Source organism: Chrysochloris asiatica, unplaced genomic scaffold, assembly GCF_000296735.1.
Source record: "Chrysochloris asiatica unplaced genomic scaffold, ChrAsi1.0 scaffold00323, whole genome shotgun sequence".
NCBI lineage: Eukaryota > Metazoa > Chordata > Mammalia > Afrosoricida > Chrysochloridae > Chrysochloris > Chrysochloris asiatica.
Genome location: NW_006408841.1, coordinates 611,690 through 633,511, shown reverse-complemented (window position 1 = coordinate 633,511; position 21,822 = coordinate 611,690). Strand labels below are relative to the sequence as shown.

The window sequence follows — 21,822 nt, the reverse complement described above, 5'->3', positions numbered from 1 at the left end:
TAATTTCACTCAACATAATATCCTCAAGGTTCATCCATATAATGCCATGGCTTGCAGCTTCCTTGTTATTCTTCAAGGTAGCATAATATTCCACTGTGTGTATGTACCAAAGTTTTTAAAATTTATTTATTCTTCCATTGATGGGCACTTAGGCTGAATCCATTTTTTTACTATTATAAATAGTGCTACTATGAACATTTGGTGTGCATATATCTACTCGAGTTTTGGCTTGTATTTCTTATGGATAAATACCAAGTAGAGGAATTGCTGGATCATAAACCATCTCTTTTTTATCTTCTTCTCTGTAATGAACTTATCTCTCTCAGATTGGTTTCTGGTCGTCTTTTCAGTGTCTCGGCAACTCTGTACAAAGAAAACTGTTCTCTTCCAGACCTAAACCTCAACCACGTAGGTTTTGCAATCAGGAACTGAGAGTCCTTTGATTTATTGACTTCTGTTTCCATGAGTGCTGATTGAGGATCCAAGGAAAATTATATTCTTGACAACTTCAAATGAAGTTAAAGAAAATCTTCAAATTAGTTTAATGTCTTTATTGACTCTAATTAATATTTATAGGTAGGAGCAGAATCTGGGGAGGGCTTGAAAGGTTCCAGGGACTGTGGGACAGAAGAATAGAAGGCTCCATTGAGTCCAGGAGGGGACTTCTTTAGTGGATGGAGCTGGACCAGATGCAGATGATGAATGAAGCCATCCCATACATGCTGCCAGGTGGACACTGTGGGGACTCTCTTAGTACAGGACTTTGTGTTCGGGCCTTGCAAATTACGGTTTCAGAAATAGAGTCAGACACTGGGATGTGCAGGGGGCTGTGTTCTCAGTGAATCCCTGCAGCTGTGTTAACTTAGCTGTATCTCAGCATGACAGACAGGTTGGGGAGGAAAATGAGGATAGAACTGCCTTTATTTTTCTATAATTCAGAAAAGCCTGGCTTTGTGGGGTGTCAGCTTCTCAGGGGTGTTACAGCATGGTCTCTCTGGTCTGCAGTGACCTGGACCTGCTTGGGTGTAACCACATGCCTAGTTCTGAACCTTCCTCACAGATGCTTCTTCCTTTTGGTCTGAGAGTAAAGTGAGGAAACAGAGGAAAAGAGTGTCTATGGCAATTACTGAAATCGACCCCTGTTCAGATATCTGTCACCCATCTTTTACATAATTTTATCATAATATCAGCTCAAAAATACAAGGCAAATTCATTAATCTTGTACTTAACACAAAATGAAAACTGCATCTTCATTGATTTCACTGATGAAAATATGTTTATGATGTGCTCAAAGTAATTTTTTTTCAATTTCCTCTCTTTCTACACTCAGCAGAGCAAGGTCACACAGTCTGCCATGATGCATTGTTGTTGTCAAGTGCCATTGAGTCAGTTTCAGCTCATAATGACCCTGTATAGGGTCCAGTGCTTATCCTATAGTGCCACACTATAAGAGTCCATGCTGCATGGTGGTGGATGTGGTGATAGAGTGCCATGACCAGTTCTGACTAATAGCGGCCCTGTATGGGATTTCTGAGGCTGTAAATCTTTACAGAAACAAAAGGACTCATTTCTCTTCCATGGAGTGGCTGGTAGATTTGAACTCCTGACCTTTTAGTTTGCAGCTCAGCTTGTAATCCACTATGCTACCAGGGCTTCTGTGATTCTTGGAGGCTCCCAAATATGAAAGCATTCATTTCAATTTGCTAGTGATCTCTTACAGCTGGAGATGGTGACTGTGTTGGTTAATAGTAACCATTCAGAGATTCCTCATTCAAATGGCAGCCAGAACACTTGTCTCCTTACCATTCCTTAGATAAACCTTTTAAGGGACAGCCCTGCATTTATCTCTGCAGTACAGACAAAATTTGAGCCATTTTTCACATCTCTGTGGCTTTCTTGCCTTCCTGGCCATCAATCCTTGAAGCTTCAGCAGATATTCTATAAGCTTTAGGGTCCAGTATAGTCCTGGGATGGTAATGTGTCTGGCAGAATCCCCACTGCCTTTTGCTTTGTCTTCCATGGGACTCTCCACTGTCTGCATTGACGTTCTCCTTCTGTGACCCTGTGACTCATTCAGGATCTTTTCTGCGTACTTCCAAACACAGCTGCAGATGTCTTCCAAGTCTACTGTTCCCAGGCACCACGGGATGTAGCCTCAATCTGCACCAATCTTAGTTCTTCAAAGTGGAGAGGGCATTTTCTGCAACTCCTTGAAAACAACCCTTCCCAAGGCTGCTTCCTGAACTTTTACTATGCTTGTGAGGTATATCTCTTCTGGAACAAAGTCTGTTTGCTCATTTTTGGCAGAACTCAAGGGGACACAGAGAGGCTTTAATCCCATCAGGGTCAGAGTCAAGAAGAGCCTCAGGAGACATGAAACTGGACTACTGGTTGGGTTCTGTGTGAGTAGGAAAAGGACATTAAGGGAAAGTGGATGGATGAAGTGTGGACTTCAGTTAGTAATCGTGTATCAATATTGATCCATTTGTTATGACATTTGTACAATCCTACTTTACAACAGAGGGAAATTGAGTGTGCATTGGGATGTACGGGAGGTGTTGAAACCATTCTCTCAACTTTTCTACAAATCTAAGAGTCCTGATGTGGAAATCTAAAGGCCCACTAAACCGATTGCTGTTGGGTAGATTCCAATTATAGGAACTTTAAAGGAAAGAACAGAACTGCTCCATAGGGTTTCTGAGGCTCTAAGTCTTTACAGAATCAGAATGCCTCATCTTTCTCTCTGTAAATGGCTTCTGTATTGGAACCTGTCACCTTTATAGTTAGCACCCAGTGCTTAACTCCTTGTGCCACCATGGGTTTATAAACTAATGCAGCTCTATAAGCTGTTTAAGAAGAAATCCATCTTTCCACAAAGGTTGATTTTACACAGGCCCTTTTCTGAGTTGTTGTGGCAAAGATTTCCCATAAAGACCTGTCAGCTTGGTTGCCAGGCCCAGCATATGGGGCATGCAGGTTTCCCAACCCCCCACTCAGAGGTCACTTCCAGGCCTGAGAGCACAGTCCCCAGTCACATTGAGAACTCTCAACATTGAATTGAGTCAGCCACAGACTGTGCCACATGGGGCCTACTACCTCTAAGTGGGGTAATTACTCTCCAGGGCAGCTCTCCAGATGAGGTATCTTTTGGAGGGGATGGTCACCAGTTAAAGGCCCATAGCAAAACACAGGAGCCACAGAGCAACAAGTGCGGGCCTTTAGACACAAGTCACATCTCATCTTCCCACCTGAGTAAGATGTTATGTATCTCCCATATAAATGTGACATCAAGTTCAGAAAAAAATGATTGGGATGCATCCCTTGTATTAGCAGTGAACAGTAATAATGAGTGGTAGTAGCTATCTATCTGTCTATCCCTGGCCTTTTGGATTATCTGTCTTAATTTTGCTCTTGATGTTTTTGAAAAGACAGTTTCAATTTTACCCTGACCTATTTTATTGTGTAAAACAACAACAACAACAAAACCCCTAATAATGATTTGCTGATGTCTTTTGTTATTTCAGTTTGAAACTAAAGTGTCAGAACCGACCACACATCGGCTGGTTGTGCTGATTAATCTTTGCTGTTGATGTCCTGGTAAGAGGGGAACCAAGCAGGGCACCTCATCTCCAAATTAGGTTGCAGTCTATAAAGTGGCAGGGAGGTCTGACTCAGCAGCAACTTGCCACCAAGTCTTCTGTGAATCTGATTCAGAAGGTGAGAGGGTCGGAGTGGCCAAGGCTCTGGTGGACCTGCAGGTAAATCTGCAGCTAGGAGGATCTCAGTCTTAGGGGTCAAGGACCAGTGGAGAGTGTGTGAGCATCGCTGCTATATGTATAGGATGTTGGTGGATGCTTGAGGGTTCAAATTGCATGTGGTCACTGAATGGGACATGGCAGATGCTCAGAGGCAGAGCCTTTGGGTGAACCCTATCTTGCTCCTCATGGTTTTCTCATTCTGCTGACCTAAGAGGGCTCTGCTGCCCCTAGTCTTGAGCAGGAACACAGAAGGACCTAAGTGATTAATCAGTCAGTAGTCCAAATGGTCAGAAACACCAGAACTTTCTCACTCTTGAGCTCCCAGAAGAGGGTACTGAAACATATTCCTTTACATCTGGGTAATGATAACTAGTTGTATGCTTTCTGAGTGAAGCTGCCAACAAGCCTTGGTCGAAGATCAGGATGCCCACTCTCATGTGCCCCCCTCTGCACAGGTACTCAAGAGACTCACCCAGATGTCAGCAGACAACCACACAACTGTAGTGGAGTTCATCCTGCAGGGCTTCTCAGAAGACCCACATCTCCAGGGCCTGATCTCCATCCTTTTCCTCCTCCTCTATCTGATAGCCCTTACAGGCAATGGCCTCATTGTCATAGTCGTCACTCTGAGCCCAGGTCTGCATACCCCCATGTACTTCTTCCTCATCAACCTGGCCATTTTGGACATCGTCTGTGCATCTACTGTTCTCCCCAAGCTTCTGGAGATCCTGGTGGTTCAGGGGGACATTATCTCTTACTGGGGCTGTCTGACGCAACTCTTCTTCCTGACCTGGTTCCTGGGTGCTGAACTGTTGCTGCTCACAGCCATGGCGTTTGACCGCTATGTGGCCATCTGCCAGCCACTACGGTATGGCACCATCATGAGCTGGCCAGTGTGTGCACTGCTGGCCATGGCTGTATGGACAATCAGTGCATTGAACACATCAGCGAACACAGGTCTCATAGCACAGCTCAACTTCTGTGGCCCCAACCATATCCAACACTTCATGTGTGAAGCCCCCATGCTGGTGTTGCTGTCCTGCAGTCCCACAACCCTCAACAATATCTTGATTATCATGGCTGATGTCTACTTTGGTGTGGTCAACTTCTTACTCACTCTGGTCTCCTATGGCTACATTGTGGCCAGCATCCTACGCATCCGCTCAGCTTTGGGCAAGCGCCGAGCCTTCTCTACCTGCTCCTCCCACCTCCTGGTGGTCACCTGGTACTATTCCACTGTCATCTACACCTACTTCCTCCCGGGCTCTGGTGCCTCCATGCAGAATGGTAAGGTGGGGGCTGTGTTGTACACAGCAGTCAGCCCTGCCCTGAACCCGCTCATCTACACACTGAGGAACAAGGATGTGAAAGCGGCCCTGCAAAAGGTGGCCCCGGTCTCTTGGTAAGCAAAGAGTGACCATGTGAATTCTTTCAGTGTCAGTTCTGCTAATTTCAAAATATGAATAAGAATCAGAAGCAAGAGGCAAGGAGCAGAAGTGTGATGGATTTACAAACACTTACTGTCCAGTGTTGTACCTTGAACATTAGTAAATCCAGACTCTGAGGGTACAATTCAGGCTACTGCAAATGAGTAGGATTGGCACCCAGAATCAAAGCCTTATGTAAAGATTTCACTGTTACTTATTTCAGGGTGGGATTCAGGTTTGGGCCTGAGAACACCTGAACACATTTTTTAGCGTGTTCCATTGTGGAGCATCTTGACATCCTATTGTGAAGACTTCACACAGACATGGTTCTCTGACCTAGCTCCCTTGGTGTAACCCAGGATGGTGGCTGCTCACCACAGCACTGAGTCCTGGCACTGGCATGACAGAGAGGTAGAGACATGTGTAACCTGGTTCCCACTCATAAGACCTGCCAGAAAAACAGTATAGTTCCATTTTTTCCCCTTCTACAAAAGGTGTGATCATTCTTCACCAGTAAGTTTTACCATAGATGGAAAGAGTTGCTTTTGTCTTTACTTTTACAAATCTTTTTAGACACTATCATTGTTTTTAAAGATTAAGAAACTCCTCAGTCCCTTTTCCACTATTATCATTAGTCTAATTCTGTTTCTAATTTGTCTAATTCTGTTGGACTCCTGGTGTGGCCCTGTGGGTTTATTTGCTGAGTGAAAAGTTGGTTTGAACTACAAAGGTCGATGGTTCCAACTCACCAGCCACTCCTTAGAAACTCTATACAGGTTTGCTGTGTGTTGAAAGTGATTTGATGGCACTTAACAATAATAGCAATTCTGTTTCTAGCTTCTGAATGTTAATATTCTTCATTGCCTTAGTCCATCTCTCTTCCTTTCTTTCTATTACTTCATTTGTGCCATTGTTGCATTTATTATAAATCTTTGACAGTGATGTGTAAATTTACAGCACAGTCCAAACTTTATCCTAGTTGTTGTTGTTAAGTGCCGTTGAATTGGTCCCAACTCATAGTGACCCTGTATAAGGTTTCTGAGGAGCAACTGGTGAGCTTGAACTGTTGATCTTATGGTTCAAACTGACCTTGAAGTCCAGCATACTAACCTTCAGCACCACACAAGGACTTCTTGCCCTGGACCCATTTATATAGCTGTGGAGCTAGCGATGTTGTTGCTAAGTGTCTTGACGTCTGTTCCAACTCATAGACACCTCATATAGGGTTTCCAAGGAGCAGCTGGTGGGTTTGAATTACAATTATCGCAGATAGAAATCTAGTGAGTACTTACTCTACAGCACCACACCGGAACCCTAAATATATAGCTACAGTCCATACCTTACCCTGGATCCACTGATTGCATTGTCTAGCTGTTGTAGATTGTTGGAAATCTTTCAAAAATCTCATGTAGCTGGTCTAAATGCATAACCTCCCATTTCCTAAACCCCAACTTGTTGAAAGAGTCAGTTATTTAAAAAATCCTTGATACTCTTTCTTAGTTTCTGTATCCAGGCCTTTCTAAACCAGTGATTAACTTGACCAACTTCACATTCATTATGCTTTTCATCTCAAACCCAAGGTAGAAAGGGTAAAATGACACTTTCTACCTGGTCTTCCTACATGTATTTTAAATCTTGACCAAGATTGATTCTATCATGTGTCTGGAACTATAACTTCATATTTTATTATGCAAGTTTTTAAAAAGCAATAAAAAATTACATTGCACCTATAAAGTTGAAAGAATTTACAGCAAGCATCCATGTACTCAGTATCTACATTCTTTTTTTAATTTGATACTGAATTTATTACTCATCTTTTCATCCATCTACCCATCTTACTTTTTATGGATTTCAAAGTTGCAATGATCTGCAATCTTCATAAATACTCCAGTATGCCTATCATTTATTAGATTCAACATTGGTTAACAGCTTTTGTTATGTTCAGGTAAATTTTTCAAACAAGTAATACAAAAATATATGTGTATATTTGTTGGGTTTTTACCAATGCATTAAGCTGTAACCCAAACCTCCATCAAACTGTAGAACATGACAATCAACTATCCCATAAAGTTCCCTCCTGCCCCTTCCCAGTCAACCATCACCTCCTGAGGGCATCAGTGTTCTGAGTTTTATCCTCCATGCATCAGTTTGACATGCTCTAGAGCGTCTCATAAATGTAGTCAATTTAAGCACATGTTCTTTTTTTTTTTTTTTTTTTTGCTGGTTTTATATTGTTGTTTGTTGTTGTTGTTAAGTGCCATCGAGTCGGTTCCGACCCATAGCGACCCTGTACAGGGTTTCCGAGGCTGTAAATCTTTACGGGAGCAGAATGCCTCATCTTTCTCCTGCAGAGCAGCTGGTAGTTTCGAACTGCTGGCCTTAAGGTTCGCAGCCCGATTCGTTTTTATTTCTTAAATGTGAAAACAAGTTATCTTGCGTTAAGTTGTTTTTAAAAAAATTTAAAAGGTATATTCAAACAGAGTGTCACTTTCAGCATGTGTCAATGAGATTCAGCATCTTTTCATTTGTCTCCATACACAAATCCCCGGAGCCAGACCCACCTAACTTTGCGACTGGGGACTTTGGACCTAGAGAGGGAAAGGGACTGTGGGCCGAAAACTGGGGGGAGGAGGGGGAAGTGTAGGGGGTGGGTTTCTGGGATATACCCTTTGGGTGGTTGATGATGCATGGAGGGGATTGGAACCATGGCAGTGAGATGATATAAGATGGAATGAATGTAAAACTAAAGTTTTCCCATGTAAACTATCATATAATTCACATGTTCTTTTTGCACCTGACTTCTTTTCTTTCATTCTGCTTGATATATTTGAGATAGACTTATGTTGCTGCATGCATCAGTAGTGTGATTTGTTTTATTTTTATTAATATTCTATTATTAAAAAAGACTATGTTACATTTACTTTATCTATTTGTCTATTGATGGACATTTGTATAGCTTTTAACATTTGTAAATAAAGATTCTCTAAACATTTGTGTCTACCATATATCTGTCAGTTTGTCAAACTGTGGTGGCTTGCATGTTGCTGTGATGCTAGAAGATATGCCAGCAGTATTTCAAATACCAGCAGGAATTGATGCATTGTTTGTTATTCATGGTTGGAATGCAGAAGTTGGAACAAAGAAGGACCAGTAGTTGGAAAATATGGTCTTGGTGATAGAAATGTGCTGGGGATTGTATGATAGAATTTTGCAAAACCAACAGCTTACTCATTGCAACTACCTTTTTCCAGCAATGTACACAGTGACTATACACATGGACCTTTCCAGAGAAAACACAGAAATCAAATTGACTACATCTATAGGAAGATGAAAGGAGTTCTGGGTGTAGTGGTTATGAGTTAGGGCACTAACCAAAAGGTCAGCAGTTTTAAACTGCCAGCTGTTCTGTGGGAGAAAGATGAGACTTTCTGTTCCCATAAAGATTTACAGCCTCAGAAATCCTGTACAGGATCCCGATGAGTTTGAACTGACTCCATAATGAACTTCTGTAAGTGACAATTCATCCATATGTGCCAGGCTGCAAAGTTGGTTTGAACCTCAAGTTGGGCTGTTCAAGCTCACCAACTGCTCCTTGGAAACCCCATACAGAGCCGCTATGGGTCAGAATTGACTCTATTGCACTTAACAACATCAATAATAACATTGAATGTCAGTCGATTAAATGCACTAGTCAAGAGACAAAGAGGAGCAGAATGGATAAAAAAAAAAAAAAAGGATCCTTCAATATGCTGTCTACAAGAGAAAACTTTATACATAAAGACAAAAAGGATTAAAAATTAAAAGATGGTAAATATATCAAGCTAATTGTAATAAGACATGAGCAAAAGTGGCAATATTAATCTATGATAAAACAAATTCTAAGGCAAAAACCAGTATAAGAAACAAAGAAGGACATTATCTCATGATTAAAGGGTCAATTGAACAAGATGACATAACCATAATAAATATCTATGCTTCTAATGAAAGAGCCTCAAAATACATAAATCAAACCTTAATAAAATCAAAGAAATAGACAACTCTACAATAATAGTGGGAGATTTTAATAAGCCACTTTTGAAAAAGGACAGAACAACCAGAAAGAAACTCAAGAAAGAGAAAGAGAAACTAAATAACACAATCAATCAACTTGACATCATAGATTTGTATAGAGCATTCAACCCAACAACAGCACAATGCAATTTCTTTTCCAGTGAACATGGAACATTCTCCAGAATATACAATGTGTTTGGCTATAAAGCAAGTTGCAATAAATTGAAAAACATAAAAATACCACAAAGCATTTTCTCAGACCACAATGCTATAAAATTAGAAATCAACAATAGGAAGATCAAGGAAATAAAATATAATACATGGAGACTGAATAACACCCTGCTGAAAAGCTACTGGGTGGTAGAACAAATAAAAAATGAAATAAAGAAAATTCCTAGAAACAAATGATAATAAAAACACAACATATCAAAACCTTTAGTACTGAGAGGGAAATTTATAGCAATAAATGCATGCATCCAAAAAAAAAACAAAACAAAACAAAATCAAAATCAACACATTAACACAGCATCTCTAACAATTAGAAAAAGACCAGCAAGTCAAACTACAGTTACCATAAGAAAAGAAATAATAAAGATTATTGTTGTTGTTAAGTGCTGTCGAGTCAATTCTGACCCAATGCGACCCTGTATAGGGTTTCCAAGGAGCAGCTGGAGAGCTTGAACCACTGACTTTGCAGTTCAAATGACTTTGCACTCTGACGCATTAGCCCACAGTGCCACAGAGCAGAAATAAATGAAATAGAAGCAGAAAAACAATAGAAAGGATCAACAGGAATAGAAGGTTGTTCTAGGAAAAGAGTAATGCAATTGACAAACCATTGTCAAATCTAACAAAGGTAAAAAGGAGGAAGATGCAAATAACTCACATAAAATATCATATGGATAATGTAACAACAGAACCAATGAAATAAAATGAATAATAAGAGAATACTCTGAAGAGTTGTACACCAATAAATTTGAAAATCTAGAGGAAATGAATACATCTTTAGAAAAACACAACCTATCTAAATTTATAAAGAATGAAATAGAAAACTTGAACAGATATGTAACAAAAGAAGGAATTGATCAGGTCATCAAAAAAGTACTAACCAAAAATAACCTCAGGCCCAGATGGATTTACTGGTGAATTTTCAAAACATTAAGAGAAGAGCTGACATCAATTTTGTTCAAACTATTCCAGAATATAGAAAACTATGAAAAACGTCCTAATACATTTTGTGAAGCAATAATAATCTTCATATCAATAATTAGGGAAGAACATCACTAAAAATGAGTTATAGACCAATATCCTTCATGTGTGTAGATGCAAAAATTCTCAGCAAAATCATTCATAGCCAATAGAACTCAACAACATATCAAAAAATATACATCATGATCAAGTGTGATTCATACCAGAGTTGCAAGGATGGTTCAATATTAGAAAACAATCACCATAAACCACCATATGAATGATAAAAAGGAAAATCATCACATAATCATATCAATTGATGCAGAAAAGGCATTTGACAAAATCCAGCACTCATCCTTGATAAAAACACTCAACAAAGTAGGAATTGAGGTGAATTTCCTTAATACAGTTTAAAGCATCCAACAGCCAACATCACTCTCAATGGAGAGATACTGAAAACATCCCCTTTGTACACAAGAATCAGACAAGGACGCCCTTTATCACCACTCGTATTCAAAATTGTGTTGGAAGTCAGCCAGAGCTATAAGACGAAAAAGGAAAATTAAAGGCATCCAAATTGACAAAGAAATAAAACTCTCTCTATTTGCAGATGATATTATCCTATATATAGGAAATACCAAAGACTCAGCAAAATAATTATTGGAACTCATTGGGAGATTCAGCAAAGTGACAGAGTACAAGATCAACATACAAAAATCAGTTGGATTCCTTTATACTAATAAAGACAGCTCTGAAAAGAAAATTAGGAAAACAATACCATTTACAAAGGCTGCCCAAAGGATGAAATACTTTTCAATAAATCTACCCTAAGAAACAAAAGACTCATACAAAGAAAACTATAAAACACTGCTACAAGAAATAAAATTTTTTTTTTACAAAAATGTAAGACTATACCATGCTCATGGATAGGAAGACTTAACATTATGAAAATGTCAATATGATCCAAAGCAATCTACAGATATAATGCAATTCCAATCCAGATTCCAGCAACATTCTTTAAACGGATAGAAAAAATACTCACAAACATTATATGGAAAGGAAAGTGACTTGGATAAGTAAAACACTGGTTAAGAAGAAGAACAAAGTTAGAGGCCTCTCACTCCCTGAATTCAAAATTTACTGTACAGCCACAGTGATCAAAACAGCCTGGTACCTTACAATGAAAGATACATAGATCAATGGAAAAGAATTGAGAACCCAGAAGTTAATCCATCTACATACAGTCAACTGATCTTTGACAAAGAGCCAAAATACATTATATGGGGAAGAGATAATCTATTCAACAAATGATGCTGGCACAGCTGGAAAGTGATTCACAAAAGAATGAAACAAGTCCCATACCTCACACCACATACAAAAATGAAACTCAACATGGATTAAAGACCTAAATGCAAATCCCAGAACCGCAAAGATCAGGAGTGAAAAAAATAAGGACAAACATAGGGGCTGTAATACATGACACACATACCAAACATTGCAAAAAGCACACAAACAATAGAAGAGAAAATAGATGACTGGGACAACCTAAACATTAGAACCTTATACACATCAAAAGATTTCATCAATAGAGTAAAAAGTAAGCACATAGATTGGGGATTTTTTTTTTTTTTTTGCAATGACATATCAGACAAGAGACTAATCTTAAGGAAAGGACAACACCTCTACAAGAAGAAGACAGATAACCCAAATGAAAAATGAGCAAAGGCATGAACAGACACTTCACCATGGAAGACATTTAAGCAACCAACAAACATGAAGAAATATTCACGATCTTTAGCCATTGTTTGAGAGAGATGCAAATAAAAACAACAGTGAGATACCATCTCACACCTGCATTAACAGTGAAGTTAAAAAAACAAGAAATGCTTGAGAGGGTATGGAGGGACTGGGACCCTCTTACATTGATGGTGGGGCTGTAAATGGTTCAATTACTCTGGAAAACCGCATAGCACTTCCTCAGAAAGTTGGAAATAGAAATACTTTATGATCCAGCAATTCCTATACTTGATATATATCTATAAGAACTATGAACCAGAACATGAGTAGATATATGCATACCAATGTCCACTGCAGCACTATTCACAGTAGCAAAAAATTGGAGAGAATCTAAGTGCCCATCATGGAAGAATGTATAAACACACTTTGGTACATACACACAATGGAATAGTAAGGTAAAATCCCCACAGAAAAGTTTTCTTCCTTTCCAGACAGATCTGGTGAAAGGGTGTGGGGAATGATCATGATAGGACTTTATGATTCAATTGTGAGCAGGGTAAATTGCTATTGTCATGACTGTAATTGTAGAAGATGTGTAACTAAAAGAAGGGAGCGGTTAACCTTTCATTTCAGGAACAGAGGATCCCAGGACCATCACAAAGGAAGAACATGAGTGTAGCATGAGCTCATACCCAGAGAAACAGTGACAGAAAAGGTGGCAGAGGTGATGACATGGAGAGATAGAGCAACTGATGACTTTAGGCCTGTGGACTAAGAAAAGCTGTGTGCATGTGGGCAGGAGGCTGGCTTGCAAATTGTGCCCCTGGACATTTAAATGAAGATCTATTTTTTGTTTTGTACAAAAAAAAAAAAAAAAAAAAAAAAATCTAAATCAAAGGGGCAACAAGTACCTAATGTCAAAGGTGAGAATGGCTAGGAAGGTGGATACAGTGGACATAGGAACCCCAGGGAAGAAATGGGGTAACTGTTTTCCAACAGAGGGGATTGCAATCATTGAAATAAAACAAAGTGTATTGTTTGTTGAATGTATAACTGATGATCTTGAGTTTAAACCTTTACTCAATTTGCAATAAAAAGTTAAAAATAAAATAAAATAAAGGAAATAAATGATAACCCAAGTTTAAAAAGAAAAAAGTCTTAGGAGAAAGCCCTGCTGCCTACAGTCCACCTCCAACCTGTCCTCCATGCTGCCCTACGTGTGAGCTTTCTTCAAAGCTGAGCTTCTGTACAGCTGAGGAGCCTCCAATACCACCATGCTATTTGAACAGACATCCCAAATCCTCTCTTGGCACACACAGCTCTTTGTTCCTGTGCCTCAGGTCTCTGATTTTGCCTGGGTCTTGCATCTTTACCACACTGTCTTCTTTGGAATTCTATCCTACAGGCTCTGATTGGTCTCACTATCTACAGTCTCAGGACAAGCACTTTATGGTTGTAGAAGAGAGGAGAGAGGGACCAGGGTGAAGTAATCACACTTGCTGTTCATGAAAACCTACATTTCACGTGAGTGCCAGCACCATCAATGTGTTATCTGATTTCATCCCACAATGCTGGAAGTCATTCATGTTTTAATTGAAGACACAAATGTTCACAATGCTCACCATTTGTACATCAAGATTCTGTCTGGACCTAGCAAGTGATGTGCCTAGTGTCAGAATGTTTTATTCACTGAGGACTGCTTCGCTACAGGGCAGACATGGGCATGTTGTCTTCAAGAAGGACATGAGGTTTCCAAGATGAGAGTGTCACCTCCATCCTGCTGCCAACTCTGTTTATTCCTTCCCCCATCAATCTCAGGTTTGGCCAGGTCCCAGTCCAGGTTTTGGGGTGCTTGGTCTTGATGTACTGACTGGTCTTTTGTGTCAGCTCATTAGAGCCCAAGGTCAAGCCCTAAGTTTGAGCCTAGTGGTGAGCTCTGTGGTGGAGCATTTAAGTGGTTATGAGGTCAGGCCCAGCTAGCCAGAGCTCCCTACATTGCTAAGGAAACAGAAACAGCATTGGGTTTGGGCTATGGGGTGGAAAGCAGATTCTGTGCTTCAGTAGGAACCAGTCAGAAAACATGTCAGAGAACAGATGGAGGAGATTCCAGACTGTGGTGGAAAAAGCATGGATGAACCAAGTACTGAGGGAAGCAAGTCTTCCATGTTGTGGGAGGAGGAACTGTCTGCACAGGCGCCTGGACTGTGGAGACAGAATATGATACCATGAAGTCAGTGGGCGAGGCAGGAAGGACAGAAACAACATGGTACCTGCTGGAGGGACCAAGGGGACTCTAGACACTGGCTTCCCTCTACAGCAACACCCTCTGAGGTGTTTGGGAGGCTTCTTTTTCTGTAATGGGGCTGGGTTTAGCACCAGTTTCATAGGTGTACTATCAAAATGAAGTGAGTTAATGCATGAACAGTGCTGTGAGTGCTCAGACTGAGTCAACCACCCCATTATCAGTGCTATTATGGGTCTGTCTTGAAGAGTACACTTGCCCCAGCACCCTTGCTGTCACCCTCTCTGTCACACCTCACACTGGGCCCACCCCATCATTCCACCCCATTCACCGGGTCTGCCTTGACTGGAATCACCAGTATTTACCTACTTGCCTCTGAACTATTCTGCTCTTCAGGGTGTTTGGCAATCAGACTGCTGGTTGCATCCCCCACTCTGTAGTAAGCATTTCTGTGATTTGAGGTGAATTCACTCCTCACTCTGGGCCTCAGTTTTCACATTTGCCAAGTCTAGCTATGCCATCTCCATGAAGCTGCGGTTCTGTTTTCATGAAGGGGACAGTGCTTAAAGTGTGTCCTTGTCTGTTGTTACCTGTAACTGCCTCCCCAGGGCCCCTTGAAGAATAGATGGTGATTCTGAAGAGCAGACATATAGACTGCTTCACCATCTCTTGTTGCTGTATTCAACATTTGGATGTGACTTGCCAAACACCAAAAGAAACCTGTGGAGGTCTCCAGGCTGTTACCCTCCACCTACATGGGGTCTCATTCTCCTTAGCTGGCCTTGGGGACTCTTGTGGTCCTGGGCCAGTTCCTAGGCTCCTGAGACTTCTGGAGTCTTCTAAGTGGTGGAACTGAGAGCCAGAATCCCAGTGGGCTGCAACCTCAATTGGTTTCATCACGTGCAGAGCTGCCTCAGTTTAAAGTCAGGCAACTCTAGGCTCTGGAGGCTGCACAGAGTCCCAAATATCACCTGTGGGGACCCGTGATGTCTGTTTGCATCCTGAGTCTTTCAGAGGTGGCTTACAGGCACTGGTGTGTGGGACATCTGCAGTGTTCCTAGGTTTACAGAAGAACCCTTTGTTTGTTCATCACTTTAAAAATGATTTAAATTTTTTTTAAAAAAACGATGCTGTCTATTTATTGCTGATCTTGGACCCTTTTTTCCCTTGATGATGTTAAAGAGACTCTGACTCTCTCTCTCTCTATTTTTTAATATAAGATTGTTGTTAAGTGGTGTTAAGGAGATTCCAACTCACAGTGAACATGTACAGGGTTTTCAAGGATAAGCTGGTGAGTGTGAACCACCCACCTTATGATTCAAATTGACGTTGTGGTACAGTGGTTTATCCCACAGCACCACACCAGTACTCTGTTTTATAAGATTGATGTAGCCCAAACCAAGCCCCATTAATCAAGTCTGAGGATAAACTGAATAAATTAAAGACAGCTTGTGAAATCATTGCTATTTTATGGGATATGTATGTATAATTTTAAAAATGTATTCTAGAAATATACATGTTTCTTGTTAAGATAAAAATATCAAAAGATACTGCAGTAAATAAAGAAAAAATAAAGAAAGCTCTATAGAAATTTCTTCATCCAGTCTCACAAGCACACACTGTCTCATGCACACACTCACATATCTAGGTTATAGATGAGCTCTGAGCAGTTCTGGTTTTGGAGTGTAAGTTTTCATTATTTTCATTGTCAACAGAACTCCTGGAACCAGAAGGGAAGTGGGAATTTGGACTCACTGGTCCCCGGCACATGTCTCGTGGATGCTGCTGTTCCATCAGTGTTGGGCCTGGTGAATGGCTGGGAAGCCCAGGGCTGTGTGGCTATTACCCTCTCTCCTCCTCAGGATCCTTATCTTGTGACACCTGTTAGGAATGCTGAGGACAGCACCACTTTCCTCAGAGGTAGGTGCTGCAATGCCTGGAGCTGTTTTTGACCTTAGGAGGGGAAGACAAGATAGAGGTTGGCTCTGAGCTCCTTTTCATCTTACTTCATATTCAGTCTTGCCTTTGGGTGTTATCATCACATTAAGGATGGGCTGTCTGTACCTTGATTTTGACTTGTCACCTCCCAGCACCCAGGTGGCCTTGTTCTTATTAGATATGGTGAGTCATATGCACAACAGGAGAAATGTTGCTCAGTCTTGCATCATCTTCACAATTGTTATGGTTTGAACCCATTATTGCTACCATGGTGTCAATCCATCTCATTGACCCTCCACTTTACATAACATGATGGCCTTTTCTAGGAACAAGTCCATCCTAAAAACATGTGTGAAGTATTAGCGATGAGATGACCTTAGGTTTTGGTATTTCTCCTTGCTGGGTGCATGTACCTTAGCTGTGATGTTGGGGTGTCTGTGTTCTGTCCTGGACTTTTATAAGGTGAATTATGTCTTAACACTGAGTTTTGCTATTTGAAAGAGGATGGTGATTTCATTGATCACCATTTTACCAAATCTGCTGACCAGTACAGTATCCATTACAAAGTCAGTGCAGCCCTGGGGCTGAGAAGAAGAGCAAAACTGTTGTATGTGGGGTTTTCTGTTCTCTCTCTTGGTGCTATGGCCCTCTCCAAAACTCAGGTTGGACCCTTCTGCCTGTTGGCCCACTCCTCATAGCACTGCCCATGGTGAGAGGTGTGTTGGAAACTGCTTAGTCTTCCTTCCCTGCTAGAGTTGGCTTCATGGTGTTGTGCATGATGAGGAAAAATGCTGAATGAGTCTGACATCGTGTCTAATTACCTGGACACCATGTTTAGTAACACTTTCAAGAGTTCCCATTAGTACGCCATCACACAGAACTAAGCAGTTAACAACTATTTCAGTAATGGGAGGCTTCTACTGTTCTTGCTGGGATCTTCCAACACGAAGGACTCTTTGTTGTTGACAAAAATTAAAATGCCTCAGCCCACTGCCATGAGCTCCTTACGGAGAGTTTCACTTGGATACAGCTGCTTTGGTGGTCTAGTTATAACAGTGAGGACATAGGTGCTTGTGGTAGGAAACACTCATGTGGTACTTTGTGGCAGATTTAGCCATAAATCCACATAGATGACATTGCCTATGATTCCCACATACTCCCTTTTAAACTGAACTTTCAATATTATCTGAGCATGGAATGGAAGAAACATACTCTTCAACTCAACAGTAAATCATACTGATTGATTCTACAACAGTTACATTGCATTCTCTGAAATAATTTATAGATTGTTCAAAATCATCCGGTATCTGCATGTGTGTGAACCATACTGGTGGTTTCAGGTGGGTCCTACATCATGTCCCCTTAGAAGACACTATGGCATAGTGTACCAGCATGTGTAATTGTCTCCATGAAATGTCGACGGTTAAGCTGAGTGGAGCTGAGGTTTATGAGTCTGTGACACTGACACCTATCTTCAATGGTACCCCTGCCAGAGAGGCTGGTGGAGGAGCACATGAAAGTCCCCTTCTATTCAGGGATGCCAGGTGGTCTGGATTTGAAGGGGGCAGATTTTAAAAGCTCATGAATGGGATAAAGGAGCTCAGACTTAATTCTGAAGGCAGCATGGAGGCAGAGCCATGGGTGTGTGGCAGAAGCCTCCAGCACCTGCCTTAGTTGCTGCCTTTCCAGCTTCCTGACTCCTGCCCTTCCTTGGGTGTAAATGCTGGACCAGGATGGACAAAAAGCAGAGTAGAAATTGGCCCTGACCATGCTCTGCTCCCTCCTGTGTTCACTGCCCTTGACCCTTAGTTTGTTTCTGCTGCCAGAACAGAGATGCTTCTGAACTTTTTGGTGAGAATTTGGGTAGACTGTCCTATTCTTCTATTCTGTTTCTTGACCAACCACAACTCATAGATGCTCACTTTTGGTGACTTGGCTTCTGATTGCAGGTTCCAATCTTAGCCCTGATTCTGCCTTTCTGCCTCTCCTCTGGTTGGTTCCAGAACTCCTTGCCCTAAGCCCCAGGCTGTGTGTCACAATCTTACTGCTGTTGTTGTTGTTGTTATGTGCCATAGAGTCGGTTCCGACTCATAGCGACCCTGTACAGGGTTTCCGAGATTGTAAATCTTTATGGGAGCAGAAAGCCTCATCTTTCTCCCGCGCAACAGCTGGTAGTTTTGAACTGCTGACCTTACAGTTCCTAGCCTGATTCATAACCACTACACTACCAGAGCTCCTGCTAGTTGGTGCAAAACTTCACATTCGGGGCATCCAACCAATCACGTGAGGACAGGAAAGATAATAGGAATGAGTCCTGTTCTAGGCATAAATGGTAGGATAATACATCAGGGAGAATCATGGAGGAGAGGATTAAGGGATAGACTGGGCACTAAGGTGGGCCCACACAGACTGCTCATGGATCCAGGCTTTGTTGGAGATGCTGGGCCTCATCCCCAAAGCTGGTTGGGTTTTTCATGGTCAGAAGAGGACATGAGAAATTGAAGACATCCCATTATTAGGGGTGGGAGTGGGACATGGTGTGGCCCAAGTGCAGTCTGGTGAGACCTCATTGCTGTATAAAGAGTGCAGATGGGGAAGACAGTTGTAAGAAATCGGGGAAAGGAATGAAGGGAGAGTTGAATATTACTGTCCTTATTACTGTTTGTTTCTTCTAGAGAACCTTGTAAGCTGATGATGGTTGGGTTTAATGGAATATAAACTTATTTCAAATTCTGGGAAAATCTGAAATATTGGGTTATCTTGACTTAGCCATACCAACAATTGACTTAGCATGCTTTTTTCCAGCTCACCTGTAGGACAAGAATCCCAACAGACTGGTCAAAGACCATGAGTAACCAGACGGTAGTAACAGAATTTGTCCTTCAGGGATTCTCAGAGACACCACAACTTCAGGTCCTCCTCTTTATTCTCTTTCTCATCCTCTACACAGTGGCCCTCTGTGGCAATTCCCTCTTTGTCACAGCCATTATGTTCAGCTCTGGGCTCCACACCCCCATGTACTTCTTCCTGGTCAACTTGTCTGTGTTGGATGTTGTCTGTGCATGTACTGTGGTTCCCAAGCTATTGGAGATCTTGGTTGCAGAGAAGAGAACCATCTCATATGAAGGCTGCATGACCCAGATGTTCTTTCTGACATGGTCTGTTGCAGCAGAGTTGCTGCTCTTTACAGCCATGGCCTATGATCGCTACGTGGCCATCTGCCAGCCCCTGCACTACAGCTCCATGATGAGTCCTCAGGTGTGTGCAGTGCTGGCTGGAGCTGTGTGGAGCATCAGTGTGCTTGGGGCTGGGATTAACACTTGTCTGATATTGCAACTAACCTTCTGTGGGCCCAACGTGATAGACCACTTCTTCTGTGAGATTCCCCCACTTCTACTACTCTCCTGCTCCTCCACATATATGAATGACGTCATGACTGTTGTGGCAGACATCTTCTTTGCTGTGTTGAACTTCTTGCTCACCATGGTGTCCTATAACTTCATCGTCTCCACCATCTTGAAGATTCGCACTGCAGAGGGAAAGCTTCATGCCTTCTCCACCTGCTCATCTCACCTCATCGTGGTTACTATGTATTACTCCACCATCATCTACACCTACCTGAACCCAGGATCCAACTACTCCCCAGAGAAGAGCAAGATCATGGCTGTGCTCTACTCTACAGTGAGTCCCACCTTGAACCCCTTCATCTATACCCTGAGGAATAAGGATGTTAAGGCAGCCCTCCAGAAAGTCTTTATATTCTTAACAAAGAAACTGTAATTATGTTGTTTAAAGTTAAGAAAGACTGGCTCAAAGAAGTTGACAATTTCAAGTTATTATAACCTGAAATGTATTTATTAGGTGACATATATTGGGAAGCAAAATTTGAATCAATTGACACACAATCTCTCCCATTTAAGAACATGTACTACAGATAATCTTGAATTTCTTGTTTATTATTTACTGTTGAGTTGGCTCTGACTCATGATGATTTCATGTGTAACAGAATGAGACAGTGCCTGGTCCTCCATCCTCTACATGATTTTAGTGGATATGTTTCCATCAGTTTCTGAGTCTATTGTGTCAATCTATATCATGATGGACTTCTCTTGTTTTAGTTTTCTATTTATTGATCTTTCCTGATGATGCATCCTAAGTAAAGCTACTAAAAGTCTTTCTGTCCTTGATTCTTAGGAGCATTATGGGTGCGTTTTTTCTAAGACTAATTTGTTCATTCTTTTTGTAGTTTGCAGTACAAATATAGTAAATATTATTTGCCAACATCACAGTTTGAAATTCTTCTGTCTTTCCTTTTCATTATTCAATTTTCACATGCAGTTGAGACAATAGAAAAGACTGTGGCTTGGGTCAGATGCCCCTTAGTTGTTATTAAAGTGACATCTTTCTTTTTAAAATTTTATGAAAGTTTGGCTGCAGCAAATTTACCTACAGTGATACATTGTTTGATTTCTTGACCGCCACTTCCATGGATGTTGGTGTTTGGTCCAAGAAGAATGCAATTATTGATAATTTTAATATCTTCTTCATCTATCATGTTGTTATTTATTAGATTATGAACTTAGACCAACATGAATAGGGCACTCAGGAACTTCTTTGGCATTTAACAAATGTAGAGTATAAATCCATATATATTTGCATTAGTTATTGGCAATAGACATGTACTTTGTGATAATACACAGTGAAAAAAAGTAAGATAGCACATATGTGGTTCAACAATAGGAATTCCATCATCAGTCTCAATTGCTCACTAAAAAGTCAGTAATTCCATTCCCCAAGTTTACAAGTTGCTCTAGAAGCTCCACATTGTGTGTTGTATTATAACTCCATGTTCTACCAATGCTCTCTAACAGTTTGAAAGATAGAATAGTTCTTTCTGAAACAACACCAGTGCCATGTTCAGTTCAGGATCACAGGGCATGTGGGTTGAGTTGGAGAGGTTTATGGAGGAAGAGAGGACCCTGGTGGTGTGGCAAGGGAGATTAGAGAAAATGCTGGAAACATTAAAAGTGATGAGATCCAACACATTTGCAAGTTGCAGGCAACCCAGGAAACTAATGTCCTAAGGCTGTGGTGTTGTGTCTTTTCTGCTGTGGATCTGGAATGGCTGCATGTTGAAAACCCTGGTGACACCTGCTGGGAGAGTGGTCAGTGGTGGTACAAGGGACTCGTGGAAAGTTTAAGACCTCTGTACATGTGGAACCCTTTCCTGAGTGTGACTATCAGAAACTCCTTCTTCCAAGAGCCAACCAGTGTGCTGCCTGTCCTGCTCCACATCTTTGAGTAGCTAATGTGTAGTGCTGCAGGGGCAGACACAGGGCAGAATTGCCTTTGTTAACATGCCAGGGATACATGTGATTGGTACCAAGGAACATATATCTTGTTTAGCTCCAGTACTTCAGGAATCACTGTGAGGAGAAGCTGAGTGTGCAGTCAGTCCCTAATGATTAAGAAAATAAGAAGG

General features: G+C 41.3%; 2 protein-coding genes across 2 annotated transcripts; both read left to right on the top strand.

The window, feature by feature from the left end:
* The first annotated feature begins 4,234 nt into the window (after positions 1-4,234).
* LOC102827490 (olfactory receptor 13A1-like) lies at positions 4,235-19,027 on the top strand. The gene is made up of 5 exons (XM_006875371.1): positions 4,235-5,160; positions 5,680-5,698; positions 16,118-16,322; positions 16,420-16,523; positions 19,016-19,027. Exons 1-5 carry the CDS (start codon positions 4,235-4,237, stop codon positions 19,025-19,027), a joined length of 1,266 nt encoding a protein of 421 aa, XP_006875433.1.
* Positions 19,028-19,187: 160 nt separating this feature from the next.
* LOC102827108 (olfactory receptor 13A1-like) lies at positions 19,188-20,120 on the top strand. Its single transcript, XM_006875370.1, has one exon. The coding sequence runs from the start codon at positions 19,188-19,190 to the stop codon at positions 20,118-20,120; it is 933 nt and encodes a 310-aa protein (XP_006875432.1).
* The last annotated feature ends 1,702 nt before the right edge of the window (positions 20,121-21,822 follow it).